The sequence below is a fragment of the Xenia sp. Carnegie-2017 genome, unplaced genomic scaffold (assembly GCF_021976095.1).
Source record: "Xenia sp. Carnegie-2017 unplaced genomic scaffold, XeniaSp_v1 HiC_scaffold_5, whole genome shotgun sequence".
NCBI lineage: Eukaryota > Metazoa > Cnidaria > Anthozoa > Malacalcyonacea > Xeniidae > Xenia > Xenia sp. Carnegie-2017.
In genome coordinates, this window is record NW_025813515.1 from 236,784 (window position 1) to 252,537 (window position 15,754).

General features: G+C 34.2%; 1 protein-coding gene and 2 long non-coding RNA genes across 4 annotated transcripts; all 3 read left to right on the forward strand.

The window, feature by feature from the left end:
- The first annotated feature begins 1,824 nt into the window (after window positions 1-1,824).
- LOC124456514 lies at window positions 1,825-3,482 on the forward strand. Its single transcript, XR_006952323.1, has 2 exons — window positions 1,825-1,923; window positions 3,066-3,482. It is a non-coding gene; the product is annotated as an uncharacterized LOC124456514 (long non-coding RNA).
- Window positions 3,483-5,662: 2,180 nt separating this feature from the next.
- Window positions 5,663-10,720, forward strand: LOC124456485. Of its 2 annotated transcripts, XR_006952305.1 has the most exons (5): window positions 5,663-5,796; window positions 7,558-7,634; window positions 9,405-9,456; window positions 10,431-10,529; window positions 10,595-10,720. It is a non-coding gene; the product is annotated as an uncharacterized LOC124456485 (long non-coding RNA). The 2 variants fall into 2 exon arrangements; XR_006952304.1 differs by lacking the exons at window positions 9,405-9,456; window positions 10,431-10,529; window positions 10,595-10,720 and adding an exon at window positions 8,454-8,605.
- A 164-nt stretch (window positions 10,721-10,884) lies between these two features.
- LOC124456466 (trichohyalin-like) lies at window positions 10,885-12,367 on the forward strand. The gene is made up of 2 exons (XM_047006918.1): window positions 10,885-11,036; window positions 11,466-12,367. The coding sequence occupies exon 2, from the start codon at window positions 11,544-11,546 to the stop codon at window positions 11,973-11,975; it is 432 nt and encodes a 143-aa protein (XP_046862874.1). The 5' UTR covers window positions 10,885-11,036; window positions 11,466-11,543; the 3' UTR covers window positions 11,976-12,367.
- The last annotated feature ends 3,387 nt before the right edge of the window (window positions 12,368-15,754 follow it).

A 15,754-nucleotide genomic window follows, 5' to 3' on the forward strand; every position in this document is an offset into this window, starting at 1 on the left:
CGTTGATAATATCTTGCGTCTGGCAAATTTTTTTCCTTATCAAATTCTTCACAATTTTTTTTTACGCACAGAGCCGAGAAAATACCTGTACTGGTGTCAAATAACCGGGAAAAAAAAGCGAACCTATTAAGGTCGGTCATTAAACTGTTGTTTGACAGTTTATGAAAGATAAAATAAGATTATAGGAGAACTAAAGTCTGAAAACACAACAACGAAGGGCTTGATTATGTGGAGGTGAGCTGGACCGGATAGCGAATAGCCTCAGACAGTATATAAACTACATTATTACATTAACACATAATTACATGACAGCGCATTACAATATATAAAAAAGTTAAGTGTGAATAATGTGGCCGACATAATGCACTGCATTATGTCGATAAAAGCTTTCTCGTCCAGCGGGCTAACTCGCCTTCTTATATAATCAGGCTCTAAGTGTTTTCACTTCGCCGCTATTTGCTTGCGTGCTGCTATTACGAGACTGTGTACGACGAAGCTTAATATATTGTCCAAACTTTGACATTGTTAACATTTTCAATGACGTTATAGGCACTAAAAGTGGTGAATTAAAAAAAAACATCAAGGACAAATCAAATCTAAAGTTCGTTTTTCGCGTGTCCATTTAATTTAGTTCAATGGCGCGGAGAGACATGCACAAGTGCACCTGTTTACGACTGTCCACGACGAGTATTTCTCAGAATGCTCACAGAATAGTATTCTGCAATAGACGTTTCATAAAAGACATTCTAAAATCTATTACGTGCTGTTGACATAAGAGAGTAAGTTTGTTTATATTTCTTTAAGCACATTATGGCTAATGTATCTTATAATTTGCATCATACGAATTTTTGTAAAGCTATTTGTTGTGGGAAATCATGCCAACGTGAGGTTTATATTAAATACAATAGATACAAACATCTTAACTATGGATATCATCACCGTTGTACTGTCTCAATCACCTCGATTATTACAATACATTGATGGCATCATTAAGGGCTCTTTTCCCCTCATCGCAAAATGCTCTCGCTGCGAGCTTGCGAGTCTGTTAATTTAGTTGAACAAAAAAATTTGTTCAACTAATTTAACTATGCTGCCATTCATTGTCAGCTCGCTGCGAGTAACTCGCAGGCACTCGCAGGCACTCGCAGTGAGCTTGCGAGTACGTTTTGCGATGAGTGGAAAAGAGCCTTAAGTCAGTTAAAAGTTGAAATATGTCACAACTGCATAGTTGATGCAGGAGTGCTCAGAAGTGTGCTCTGAAGAGTGCATCCTTTATATGGTCAACTATTTTTCTAACTTGGACGAGTCATTGCAATACGTCACTGCAATTTGCTTTCTTGGAAGAAGCCAATCACTAATCTTTTATAAGTTATAACATATTTGTGAAAGTGCAAAACTAGGGTATGTGACAACAGAAAATATGTCTCATAGTAATACATTTAACAAGAATACATTGATTGCCTTGTGTTAAGGGATTTGAAAGAAACATCGGCTTTGGCTCTTAAATTTTAACAAAATTAAATGCTGAATCTGGCCATTTCATTGCTTCATATGATTTTGACAGGATTGTGGGATTAACTAATATGGCCAAGGGCATTTTCAGTCATTGAATATTCAATAAAATGTTTTTTCTGCTTTACTTACAGGAACAAGTTTTATCAGCAGTTTCCTAATTTGTGGTAATTTGTCAGCTCAAAAGGTAAGTGATGCAGTGCATCTTTTGTTTTTCTATGTTTATCTCAATTCAACCATTTTATTAGTTCCATCCTTAGTGTATGTATTCCTAAACTTCTAAAACTCAATTTTCCCCCTACCCTGTTTTAAAACTCAATCTTTGCTTTCCTTGAACCCAACCCTAATCTTATAGCTACCCTGGGTGGATCCATTTCCTTATCTGACTTTGGCATTTTGAGTCGTGAACAGGTGAGCCACTATAAAGGGTTGTTTGGGGACATGCGTACTACCAAAGATAGTATTTGGTACTACCCCAGATAGTATTTGAAATTTTGACTCTTGGCAGAGATATTGTCTGCATTTTGAAGGTTTTATTTAGAAAAATCTTGGCCGTACCTAGGCTCAATAAATGAATTCATGAACTTTTCCCAGTTTTCATTTTATTGTGAAAAATAATTCTCTTCTTTGGATATCTCTGGACAGAGAAAGCTTTATTTATGCTCTATCTTTGCATTGTTGCAACTCACAGAAAAATCATGTTAAGTCTTCTGTTTTTACTCAAGATGTTGTACACATTGTGACATTAAACAAGCTAGAAGGTGATGCTTATACAGGTTTTCGATGAAAGCAATGAGTTCTGTGTTATACATGTAATTTATTAAAGTAAAAACTAGCATAACAACAAACCATATATTTAATTTTTGCTTCAGGACACAAACTTTATAGTACTTTCATAATTCTTATCATCAAAAACAGAAGTATTTGAATAACATGATAAAGATGCAATTTTATAAAAGTACTTATATTGCCTTTGCAATGCCATGTTAATTTCATAAATTTTACTGAATTATTGATTTAAAGCTCTTCAATACATACAACACAATTTGCAAGCAAAGCAATGCAATATATCCAAAATATGCAGTGTCTGTTTTGGCAAAAACAAACAATCAATTGGAAATGTATTCTTCCTCTGGGACTCGTTGAGCACATTTCTTCTTATGAAGTATTATATACAAAGACACAATAATTTGTCTCCAACGTCCAAAATTCTACATCTTTTTGTGTCATCTTTATGATTTTATCTCATCTTGTATAATGCATTCATAATGATTCCACTGCTTTTTTTGACCTCTTTGGAAACTGCAATACTATCAAAATGCTTAAATATATCTTTTATGTGAATAAGATAGCTTTTTTATGCATAAATGATTATATTAAGAAATGTTGTTTGTCATTAAATGATCATAGTTACGTAGTTAATTGAGTATTAAGTTTGTAAAAACAATTTATAAACAAATAAAAATGTGAAAAATGGTTTTACTATTTCAAATTATTTTATTACGGTAGATTTAATTTACATATTAACTGCATCTGTTTTCTCTCTTCTGCAGAGGTTTTTGAAGTAACCTGTCATTTCTGATCATTACAACGTTATCATCAACTAATCTGCTAACGTTGAAGTGCTTCATTTTTACTGGCAACTATGGGATGTTGCATTTTCTTTTGGGTTTGTTACTAAATTAAGCAGGGGGGGCTAATAATATTCATAAATGCACATACTTTGTATTGTTTTGTATTGAAATCAATCATTATTACAGATTGTACAATATTAATATTTAGATATAGCGCCCTTATTTATCAAGCTTTGGCCGCCCTTGTATTGAAGATACTTGTATCTTCTGAACTACAATCTTCTGTTTTGTTCGTTGATGCTCTATTTCATTATGTTTCTATTGAATACAGTACCTGGTATGCTTCATTTAATGTTTGTTGTTTGTTTTATTCACATAATCAGTTGTACAAAGTTATAAGCCTAAGCAATATTTTGTATTGGTCTCTGCCCAAAGATAAATCTATTTCCATTGGTGCACCCCAGTACAGATGATGTAATATGATGATCACAGTATTCGCAACTCCCATTTCTATTATGCTAATTGCCCATAACATAATACTTACAATAATTAGGCACTTTGAAATGCACGATGGTTGATATAATTTTCAAAGTCTACTGTTCCTGCAGTAGGTAATACAGGTTGGTGATGGTAAATGAAAATTTCGCAGCATCTGCCTATCCACGTGGATTGGGCATGCCATGAAACTTCAAGCATGAGAGTAAAAAATTCTGAAGATTCCATTTCATAATATATTTCATAAAAGTATTGAAATGGCGTGTTTAATATGCAAGAAAACATTTTGTTTGAATATTATAGCTAAAATTTTAAAACATAGTAAATGTCAACCACCAGTTTTCATCGTCTTGTTTATTAGCCTGCGATAAAAAAGGGCACATTAATTCCGATACTTGTTTAAAATATTTGATACAAAGGGTGGAGGAAAAATCACGAACATTTTGTGTAAATCTTAGTGGATTATGCGACTTATTGATCTGTTTACTATACACAGTTCATGGAAGACGGCGAATGTTCTCGAATGTTCTCTAGCTTATCTACACTGTAGAGATTAGAATGCAACCTCGCTGGTGCTCGTTTGAAATGAATAATATCCATATTTCATGTGGATTGTTCCAAAAGCGAATGTTCGACGAAATTTGAGCACCATTGGTTGCACTTCCTTGATTTGGGTGAAGAATAATTGTTGCCTGCTGCGATTTTTTATGAGTATTTTTCGGCAATATTTTTCATTCCATAAACTCTAACTATATTTTCGATCTAAAATAAGTGTTGCCAAATGAAATTTAAAACTATAAAAGCAGGTACGGTGTGTACATGTGGATAGTGTGGTAAATGTGTTGTCACAAAATGAACATAATTCAAAAAGTAATACATATTTAAGTAATTTACATCAAACTTTAAAAACTGCTTAAGTTTTCAAAAATGTGCTTCATGCGTACTGTTTGCTGTAGCACGCATCATAGACTTGCCGAATGTCTACACTTTGCTTGTCACGTCAAATCATAGACTCGATAAATCTAAACGCACATGACTTGTAATGATTTTACATGGAAGCGTCATTGGTATTTCTATTTTGGAGAAACGGTAGTGTACTTTTGTTATTTTTTTAATAATATTTTGAAAATACTAAATTTCTGACGATTTTCGCACATTGCAAGGGAGTGGGAGTATATCATTGTGTACAATGTATTTTCTGCTCATTTCTGAAATGTATCATATAACTTGTCTGATTTTTAATGTCATTCTAACATTTAAATCAGGGCGGATCTAGGGTTATGTCAAATCAGTCTCGCGACTGATGTTTATAGTTCAGAAATTACTTATCAAATTTAATGATTACAACTTTTTGCGATCATTAAATTTCTGATGTATAATCGTTTGAATTTCATTGTCAAAATTCTGTTTTATATCTGAAATCTTACGTAAATATCACGTTAGCAAACAGATCACTAGATTTTAACATATCTGGAATTATATTAACTGACCGATAAGCGTGGTGGCTCGACTGGTTCGACCGATAACGGAGTTCAAGAACGGCTAATTTAAGCCATTCCATTGGTCAATAGCCAGATCAGTAGACGATCTGGAATAATATCGATCGATAAGAGGAGTGGTCGGACCGATAAGAGTGTCTAATTGCTCTCGTGTAATTGGTTCGTTTAAGGTTTTATCTTACTGTGTAATTGGTTTGACCGATTTTGACTGATAGCCAACTGAGGTAACATTGTCATGCTTACTGTCTGAATTAGTGTTGCCAAATCGTGAACACTGTTCACAGATTTGTGAACTTTTTGCTCTCTTCATGAACATTTCATGAATGTTAAAAGTTTGTAAACTTTTTGTGAACTTTTCTAAATATTACGTATTTTTGTATTTTCATCATTTTCATAAAGAATGTATAGACAAATTATAGTTCAATGAAAAAAAAATCTTCATAGGTCGACAGTTCTTTCAAAACAACGACGATTTTAAGATAATCCGATGTTTTTCGAATATTTCCGAGGGTTTTCGAAAATGTCCGAAGTGTTCCGAAAATGTCCGAGTTAATCCGTTAACTTCCGATTTTGCGATTTTTTTCAAGAGGGTGAAAAATTTATGAATGAATTGTAAATGTTCGGGCAAAGACGCGAGAGACATTTCAATCATTGATGTTCAAAAGCAAGCCATCATTTTGTTAGAGATTTCTCAGCAGAAATTTACATCCAAAATCGTAAGTAAAGGACAACTGAAGTGTATGCATGAATGTAAAATATCAAAGTCAATTTATGCGAGTGTGTGATGCGAATTATGTCAATATGGCGTATGGTAAGCAGATTGATGCTTCTAAAATTGTTGTTGCCGAAGGACTTTTAGCTATGATTTCCTTAGCGCTTGGGGAATGTTGGCCGTTATATGGCCAAGTATTTCAATGGAAAAAATCTGTAGCCATAAGGTGCCATGTTATTATTTACCTTATTATAAACAAATGTTTTGGGCTTTTCAGTTTATGATCATTGATCATTCAATCATTGGACAATTATACTACACATTGTTTAAGATTTGAGAAAACTAACATTGATTATATGAGAAGCTGTTTACTATAACCTGTGATTTTGACTCTTCTGATCCATGAAGCTTTTTATTTTGACAATTTGACTGGGATAGTATTAAACCTGAGCTATTTCACATACATGAAATGTTGTCCCATGTCACATAATGTCCCCTTTTCTAACTGAACACCTCATGTAGAGATGTCAAGGTGTGTTGATCTACGGCTCATACCAGATTGTTTGCCATAATTCCTAAGGGCTATTGATTTATGAAAAACATTTTCTATAAAGTAAAGATGTGTTCCTAGGTATGCAGATAAGCCTTGAAATTTGGCAAAACAGCCAAGTATTTTTCATGATCACTAGGTAATTTTTCTGATGATCATTATAATTTTTAAACTAAATTATTTTAGATGTACATTTTAACTAGTTTTGATTCTATGAAAAGATATTTATCATAGCCAGTAAGCTTGACACATGAACCAAATTTAACATTCATGTAATTACATGATTAAAGACATGCTGGTTACATTATGTTTTTTTAGCAAGTACAATGCTACTGGTAATTGCTATATAGCACAACTTGCATGGACTTACAGAAGATAATAGTCTACTGAAAGGCTTCATAAACTTTAATGGCATTAAGCTGTCCTTAATTGCAAAATTTCCTCTCTGATACTTATTGTTTAATCTTTGGCAGAAAAAAATTTTGAATTTTTTCTCAAAAGGTGAATTTTCTGCCACTGTAAGTGGAAATGGGTTAAGGGTTCAATAAACTTGCATGGTTTGAAGTCTGAGCTTTTTTACATTCATGGACTGTCCCTTGTAGTACCTCATTTCTAACTTAAATCATTACGTAGAGGTGTGAATGGGGGTTACTAGGGGGGTCTATGCCTGACAATTTGGTAGAAATTTTTAAAGACTATCTCTGTTTTGAAATAGCATTGTTGTAAAGTAAATTTTATGCTCCTAAGCATGCTAATGAGCCTTAACATTTGGCAAAACATTCAAGTATGGTTCACTTTACAGTTATTTTTTTAGAAAAAAACAATGTCCACAAAAAGCATTTTGTATTGCTCTAAAATGCTGAAAATGGCATTCCCAAGGCTTTGAAATTCAAAATTTCTCACTCTTCCTAGCGTTGGCTACTCGTTGTACTAATTTTCCTGTAAAGTATTAATACACAAAGGAATTGAGAAAAAAGCAATTATGATTTGTGTTCTGTGGAGCACACTTCAAAATATTTCCCACTAGGCTACCTATGCTATAAGTAACAGAATTTAACATAAAAGCCCATCATGACACAATGACATCCAAAACGTCTTATCAAAATCAAAGCACCCATGTCCCCCATAAAATCATTCTTGATCCATCCCTGTCTTGAAGTGAATGCACTAAATTTATCCCCAGTTTCACATTTCACATTTTGTGTATTTTTTAAGGTGCAAAGAAAGATTGATTCCTTCTGTGTTCTAACTCAATCACTAAACTTGTAAGATACAGGGCCAGGACTCAAGTGGTAAGTTACCTTTTCTATTCTATGCATACTATTAAGTCAAGTTAATCTTGCAATAGAATGGATAAAACATCACCCAGATTGTAAAAAATTGAATGCATGATTAGGCACCATACCACTATCATACATAAGTCTACATACGTAAAATATGCTGGCATTGGCTTGATTTGTGAGCAACAAAATTTTATTCATGACCATGGTATCAGGGTGTCTGTACAGAGAACATGTTCATTTGAAATGTGGGTGTCCATCTATTATAGGAAAAACACCTGCACTTTTAGCTTCTTGCTTTTAAGGTAAAGGATGTTTGAATGCCATGTATTTACAGGCATCATGGTGAAAACCATTACATAATTTATTTGTTTCGTGTGTTCATCCTTAAAATGGACATTAATGCCACAGAATATTTACATACAGGTCATTTCTAGTGATTTTTGTGATTTGCATTTGTCAAGGGCAATTTTCTTTGCTGAGTGTCAATGAATCATGTACAGTGTTAACATAAAAGTCACTCAAAGTTAAATTGAGATAATTGAATGTAACTATAGCAGAAGATAGTCAGTATTAACCAGTCAACCAACAATCAAACAAACCATGACTTTCCATTTAAACTGTAACCAAAGGTAGGGGGATGGGTGGCTATGGAGGTTGCAGCCCCAGAAATTATTAAGATGGAGGGTCCAAGTTCCCCCTCCCATTATTCAATTATTCATTGTTACAAAGGGCTTTTCAACGTTTTTTTTCTGAAATAAGTTCCTTTTCGATAATGGAAAACAATTAACATGTAAATGGCCTCTCATACTGTCTGTCTCTTTCATACAGGATGACCTAATGAAGCGGAAACTTTGCTTAATAGTCTGAATGCCAAGCGCCTGCTACGACGTTTCTTGTTGTTTGCTACACCGCTCTACGCAAAATGTCTTCCGCTATCACAGACAGTGACAGCAAAAGCTCTTATTGTTGGTACAACAGCGTTAAGAAAGTGGAAAAAGCAAAAAAAATCAAGGCATTTAAACATATTTTAAAATCCTGATCACGTAAGGTGCATTTGCCCAAAAGTCTTTCTTATTTTTCAATAAACTGCAGGTGGTTTTCCCTTTTCTTCGGTATTTAAAGAAACGTGGTGTTTGTGTTTATTTTTCGGTATGCTAGTTACGTGTTTTAACCTTTTTTTTCTTTGAAAACAAATTTTGACTTTGTTAACGATGCCTGGAATCAAGATCCGTGATGAAGATCGAGAAAAAATCCCTGCAAAGTATATTTGTACTTACTGTCATCACCATCTCATCAATCCAATGCAGACCATGTGTGGGCATTTGTTTTGTAAATCTTGTATTGACATTATTCTTGGATAACGTCATTTTTTATGGAACAAATCATTTATAAAAAGTTATAGTAGTTATCATACATGCTCTTTCAATAGACGCCCTGATTATGCATCCCAATATCGTATCACATATCCCAAACTATTCCTGCGTATCATCTTGTTCAATTAAGTCGGTGCCTAGCTGGTAGGGCGTCAAAATTGTTTGTTAGATCTCTTGATACGACTTCGGTTAAAAACTGTTGCGTAGGAGACTAGGGAGAGCTCATCATACTCATATTTTTACAATCCTAAATAACAGCTGCTTTCCTACGAACGTAATTTATCAGAACATTCATGTACAAATACTGACCACCGCCCCCCCTATTTAACTGTCGAACTGGTTACGCCATCCACTCTTCGAAATGGATCATTCTTGTTAGTAGTTTTTGTCTTTTTTCAATCTGTAGAAATCCTGATCCAAAATGTCCTGAAGATAAAGAAAATTTGACCAAGGAAAACGTAGGTGGAAATATTGCAAAGATTTGACAGAAAATTCAATTACAGTTTTGTTGCTATCGATCATTAGCGTAGCCATCCCGCAAGTGTAGTCCTGCTTTGTAAATTTTAGTACATAATATTTTCCATATTACAGGGTTGTCAGTTAATGAGCAAAGAAAAATTAGCATAGCACGACTAAATAAGCATGTTGGCTTAAGAACTATAATTATAATTACTTTTTGAGTTCTAAAAAGTATACAACGATTTACGTATATTGTCGTGTCTTGTGACATAGAAAATCCTTTTGCAACTTGGGTTATCAAAGCAACGTGCAAACGTTCTCAATATGTTGACTCAACATGCGCTAAACATTGTTTTGTGTTTGATGAGTGATGCTAAACGATGTGTGCAAACGCTCTCAACATGTTGAGTCTTGAAATGATATCGCGTAGGATCATGAGATAAAATACTCCACCATGCCAGCAAAAGCGTATATACAGGTACATAAACGGTTCAGTGACCAGGTAAATAACAACAATATAAGCTGCACAGGTCGTGTTCATGCTTTCGCTCAACATGTTGAGTGTGCTGTTTTAAAAACCAGAAGTTTCATTGCACTATAAACAAAGTTTAGGTGAGGTTTGGTGACCATGGAACAAAGCAAATGTTGAGTGCTGTTGAATGGAAATTTTGAGCAAGCTCAAACTTCACTCAACAACGCGCAACCCCGCTTAATAGCTACTACTCAACTCTCCTAAACACGGTGTTGAATATGTTGAGTTCGTTGTTGAGTCTACATGTTGAGAGCCTTTGCACTTAGCGTTAGTGCGTCGGTGAATTTTACTTCAAAAAAGTTTGCAAACAGTTCTTATAAGAAATTTACGTTACTACTTCATTTAACGTCTAGTGCTAACTTGCATTTGAGTGAAGTGACTCTGTGTTTTGCTACATTTAATCTTGTTTCATGAAAGATCAATTTCCATGGATCCATCTAGGTTTTCCCGGATGCTTTTACGAAGCGTGAGTTAAGAAGGATTTAATTACATTGTCCCTCTGAAGAGTGTAAATGGTTTGGTACACACGAAGAATTGGAAGTGAGTTGCGTTAAGAAATTTATCAAAATATTGTTGTCCTACTTATTAAGTTTCTTTTTTGCCAGGCTCATTCTGAAGTTTGTGAGCATGCGCTCATCAGCTGTATCCACAAGCAATGTAACATTCAGTTACCTCGCTCTCTTCTTGGTGAACATTTGAAGAATGAATGTGAATATCGAAATGTGAAATGTGAACATGCTCCAATGCTGTATCTTGATTATACAACTTATCATCTGATGTGTTCTTACTTGGCAAAAAGAATCAACTCCTTTTTAACGCCTTTTAAGAAATTAGATTGAACTTTATATCCACCAAACAGTCGTTACCTTGTATTATTTTTTTGTCATGTAGGATCACAAAGAAAATGTGTGTGAAAATGCACTCATCACTTGTAAATATTGCAATCAAATAATACCAAGGAAGGATATTGAGCACCATGAAAGTATAGTTTGTGATGAGGTGCCCACTGACTGTGAATTTCAAGCTATTGGATGTAATCATGACAAAGTAAGAATGTTTGAACTATTTTACAATTTCATGTCTGCAACGATGAAACGTATCTGCAAAATTCTTTAACCAAAAACTAAATTTTATTGAAAGTTCCAAAGAATGTAACATTAACTTTTCATGAAATTGATATGGTTTTTGACAAATCATTTATACCTGCTCAGGTATTAAAAAAGCGGTTTCTCTTGAACCCTTGCCCTCATCCGTTTTTCGAGGTTGAATTTTCTGTTTCTTTTTTTTTGTTGTTGTCCAGTTGAAAGATGTAATTTTTCGTTTATTCTCCAACTATTTTGATGATTAAACGTTTTGAGGGAAAAGGATTAATAAGGGTACATGACATCGTTATCGTGTTTAGATTGAAATATCTGGCAGTGAATTATTTTGTTATAAGAATATCTTTTCACTGTTGTTTATGTTTTTCTTGTACAGACTTTAAAACAAAAGGAGATCCGACAACATTTGAACGACAATGTAATTGATCATTTGAGCCTCTTGTTACGATATGTTATGGCATTTGTTACACAGTTAAGTAACTATGTACCACGTCCACAGTTTACCACTGCTGTTCAAAACTTGGGTGACCGAATCACAGCTGTTCGTTCTAATCTCTCAGAAAAATTTGTGATGCTAGAAGGAACACTTACATACCTGGAAAGGAGGATTGAGAGTCAGGAAAGGAGGATTGAGAGTCAAGAAAGGAGGATTGAGAGTCAGGAAAGGAGGATTGAGAGTCAGGAAAGGAGGATTGAGAGTCAGGAAAGGAGGATTGAGAGTCAGGAAAGGAGGATCGAGAGTGTTGAGAATCGTGGTGAGGAAAATCGAATAGCTTCCCTTGAGCGTCAGGTTACTGCTATTTCCACAGTTTTACAATGGACGTTGGAGAGTTTGGATGAGAGGGGCGACTTACCGGAAGAACCGCATGATGCTCGCGAACTTTGATCTAATGATCCAAACTCATCTACATAACTTTTTACTGTTTTGCTGTTGTGTCCTGCTTGAAGTGCCCTTCTAGACTAAGGTCGTTGCGTCCAAAACGTATACCTAGACGAAACATTGTCTGTCGCTTATGATTTTTATCACTTTTTATGTTTCTACTTTCTCATTTGCAAATAGCTACAACTCCCCATTTTTTTTTTATAAACGTGTTCATCAAGAACAGTACACATACAACTGAAAGCGAAGTATAATATCAAGAAAAAATTATAATAGTCAAAGCAAAAACACAGTTTATTTATACTTGAGTTTACAGCTACTGTCAACAAAATAAAAAAGATGCTGAAAAAAAGGAGGTCTTTTTGTCTCTGTATTAATCAGCATCAGCTGTACCCAAATTGTATTTAACAGATTTTTATAGTACATCTTCTGAGATTGAGAAGGTTCAAGGTACTTAAGAAATTTGAAGGCTTCTGATATACCATCCCACACATGTTCTTGATAACATTCAGTGCACAATCATCAAAAAGGAACCATCGATCTTCCTCAGTCAAAATTTTCAAACAATTTTCATGATCTGTCCAAGGTCAGGTTGACTTCCATCGTTTTCAGGTCTTCATAACTCTCACTGTTTGCTGTAGCACGCATCTACAATTGCCGGATGTCTACGCTTAGTTTGCTTGTCACGTGAAAGCTCGCTTGCTCAAATCATAGAAACTCAGGTCCTTTGTCACTCGACCGATAAATCTAAACGCACATGACTTGTAATGATTTTACATGGAAGCGTCATTGGTATTTCTATTTTTGGAGAAACGGTAGTGTACTTTTGTTATTTTTTTAATAGTATTTTGAAAATACTAAATTTCTGACAATTTTCGCACATTGCAAGGGAGTGTGAGTATATCATTGTGTACAATGTATTTTCTGCTCATTTCTGAAACGTATCATATAACATGTCTGATTTTTAATGTCTTTCTAACATTATTTAAATCAGGGGCGGATCTAGGGTGTGTCAAATCTTTCACGCGACCGATGTTTATAGTTCAAAAATTATTTATCAAATTTAATGATTATTATTTTTGTGATCATTGAATTCCCGATGTATAATCGTATGAATTTCATTTTCAAAATTCTGTTCTATATCTGAAATCTTACGTAAATATCATGTTAGCAAACAGATCAGTAGATATTAACATATCTGGAATTATATTAACTGACCGATAAGCGTGGTGCCTCGACTGGTTCGACCGATAACGGAGTTCAAGAACGGCTAATTTAAGCCATTCCATTGGTCAATAGCCAGATCAGTGGACGATCTGGAATAATCTCGACGGATAAGCGGAGTGGCCGGACCATTGAGTTCTATAAGACCTGGAGGGGAAACGTCATCAAAATTACTATAAATCATTATCGCGCGGCCGCGTGGTCAAAAACATGGCGGATTTTGGTTGTCAAAGTCAGCGGAAAGACGCGGGCTCATAAAATGAAATTTTTTTCGCCCACCCGGATTTGACAACCACAATTGCGATTATATAAAATATCAATGCCAAGCACAAAGACTTTAGAAATTTCATCTTTCAAACATGCTGCAAACCTGTTTGGTATACGGATGCTGAAGTAATGCCAGAAAAGGAAACATTTCATGACACCGGTAAGCAACGTAAGATTGTGTACTATTTAAAGTGTTCAGTTTTTGTTTTAAGTCAATACTTGAAGTGTGATGGCATAAATTTTGTGAATGTTTTTACTCCTAAGTTATAATTTAAGTTATGTTTATCCAGTCTTATTTGTTCTTTACTTAATCGATTGCTAGACGAGGCAAAGCAATCAGTTCTTATCGAGATATGCATATCTTAAAACTCCTTGTTTCAACTGAGTTGAAATGGAGGATTTTTTCATGATATTTTTCTGAAAATATGAAGCAAATATTAAGATCAGAGCTGTATTGAAATCAAATGCAGTGCAGGATTAATTAATGAGCTCTTTGGTACATGTCGTACAATAAAAAATACCAGTATTAAACAGCTAGCCTGGATAATTTGACAGATTATGGACAATCTTGATGATGGTGTGTTAAGGTTTGCTTTTTGCTAAAAGTTTTATAAATGCCATCTGGTGTTTCTGTAAATGAACTGTTTGTTGTAGTAAACAGGTTAGTACATAAGAAATAAGATAAAAACTACTTTGTTCAATAATGTGCCAAATTATGCTCCTACCTTGAAATATTTGCTCAAGATAAGCTTATTATGATGACATGTAACCTTAAATATAGTACTGCATCATCTGACAAAATCCATACATTTTTCAATTCCAGGTGATTAAAAATTCACATAAGATGCATTGATTGCAATGAAGTTGAATGTGGAACAAGCAAAAATTGATGGCAAAAAACTTTTTATGTCTTGAAGAATTATGATATCATTTAAAAGAATAAGAGTAGCAATCTAGTAAAAGAAGCGACATCTGTTTTCAACATGAGACTTTTCCAATTATGTATAGTTTCTTTGTACAAAATACTGTTTTATATAAACTTGATTTTTAAGTCATTCACTGATATTTTTATCAAAAGATGGAAACAAAAATTTAAAGGCATAATGTACAATTCAAAAGTTTGTCAAGTTGTTTGAACCTAGAAAAAATTAGTATAGGTAACTGCAATTTGTAAGGACACAAGAGAAAAGTAGTGCAAGAAGGTTAGCATTTTTGAGAATTAATAAGTTCTTCTTGACATACATTACACAAGGCCATAATATTATAAATAATGACTGTACAATATCAATTATACAACATGCTAAATATCTTCACCTACATTATAATTATTTATACAGATTTGCCTTCATGCAGCAATAAGAAAAGTGTTATGTCAGAGAAACCAATGCACTTTAATTTATGAAATCGTATTTTCAATGGGAAATTAATGTAGTTCTGTTCAGTAGTAGATCCATGGTTGTCAATTACAATCCAGTTTCTAATATCTTGGCTCAAAACAGAACCAGCAACATGATTATAGAATTTCTGAATTTCGTTCTTTTGCTCTCCTAGTTCAAGATATTTTCTTCATAAGTTCTCAGTAGATTTATCAGAATATCATAATACTTTATAAGACACCCAGAATCAATTCTACCAAAAAAAAAAACTCAAAAAAATTACATACCTACTTATAATATATTTCCAGTCGACTTAAGTCGTAGGGGTAAGCTAACTTTTTCTAACTCCTTTTTGGACGTTTTAACTAAGATTTACCCATCTATTCAAGAAAGACAGTTGCACCAAGCTGTTAACAAACAGTCAAAAACACAAGTAATGCGCATGGGATTATGCATTAAGCTTAACAACACATTGACAGTTTAAAGAATGCCGTTTGATATTTATTTCTAATATAGCTAAAGCATTACTTGACAAAATACACGTTATTTTACAGTAGATTTACCTCATTTAAATGTGTGTGTCTATTTCACAAAAACCTGAAGCATTATTTTCAATATTTTATGCTTACAGTATCGTGGTTGTTTTCGCTGGTTGTTTTTATATACGCAGTAATAGAGATCCGTTTCGGGAGGGAGCGAATGTTAAAAATTTTTCTCAAAGTGGAAGTTTTGACAACCAAAATCCGCCATTACCGCCATGTTTTTGACCACGGGGTCCAGGCCCCTTTGCCCCTCCAGGTCTTTTAGAGCTCAATGGGCCGGACCGATAAGGGTGTCTAATTGCTCTCATGTGATTTTTTCGTTTGAGGTTTTATCTTACTGTGTGATTGGTTTGACCGATTTCGACTGATAGCCAAC

Excerpts from the sequence above, each read along its gene's own strand:
- LOC124456466 (XM_047006918.1), top strand. The coding sequence starts at position 11,544 with ATGGCATTTGTTACACAGTTAAGTAACTATGTACCACGTCCACAGTTT.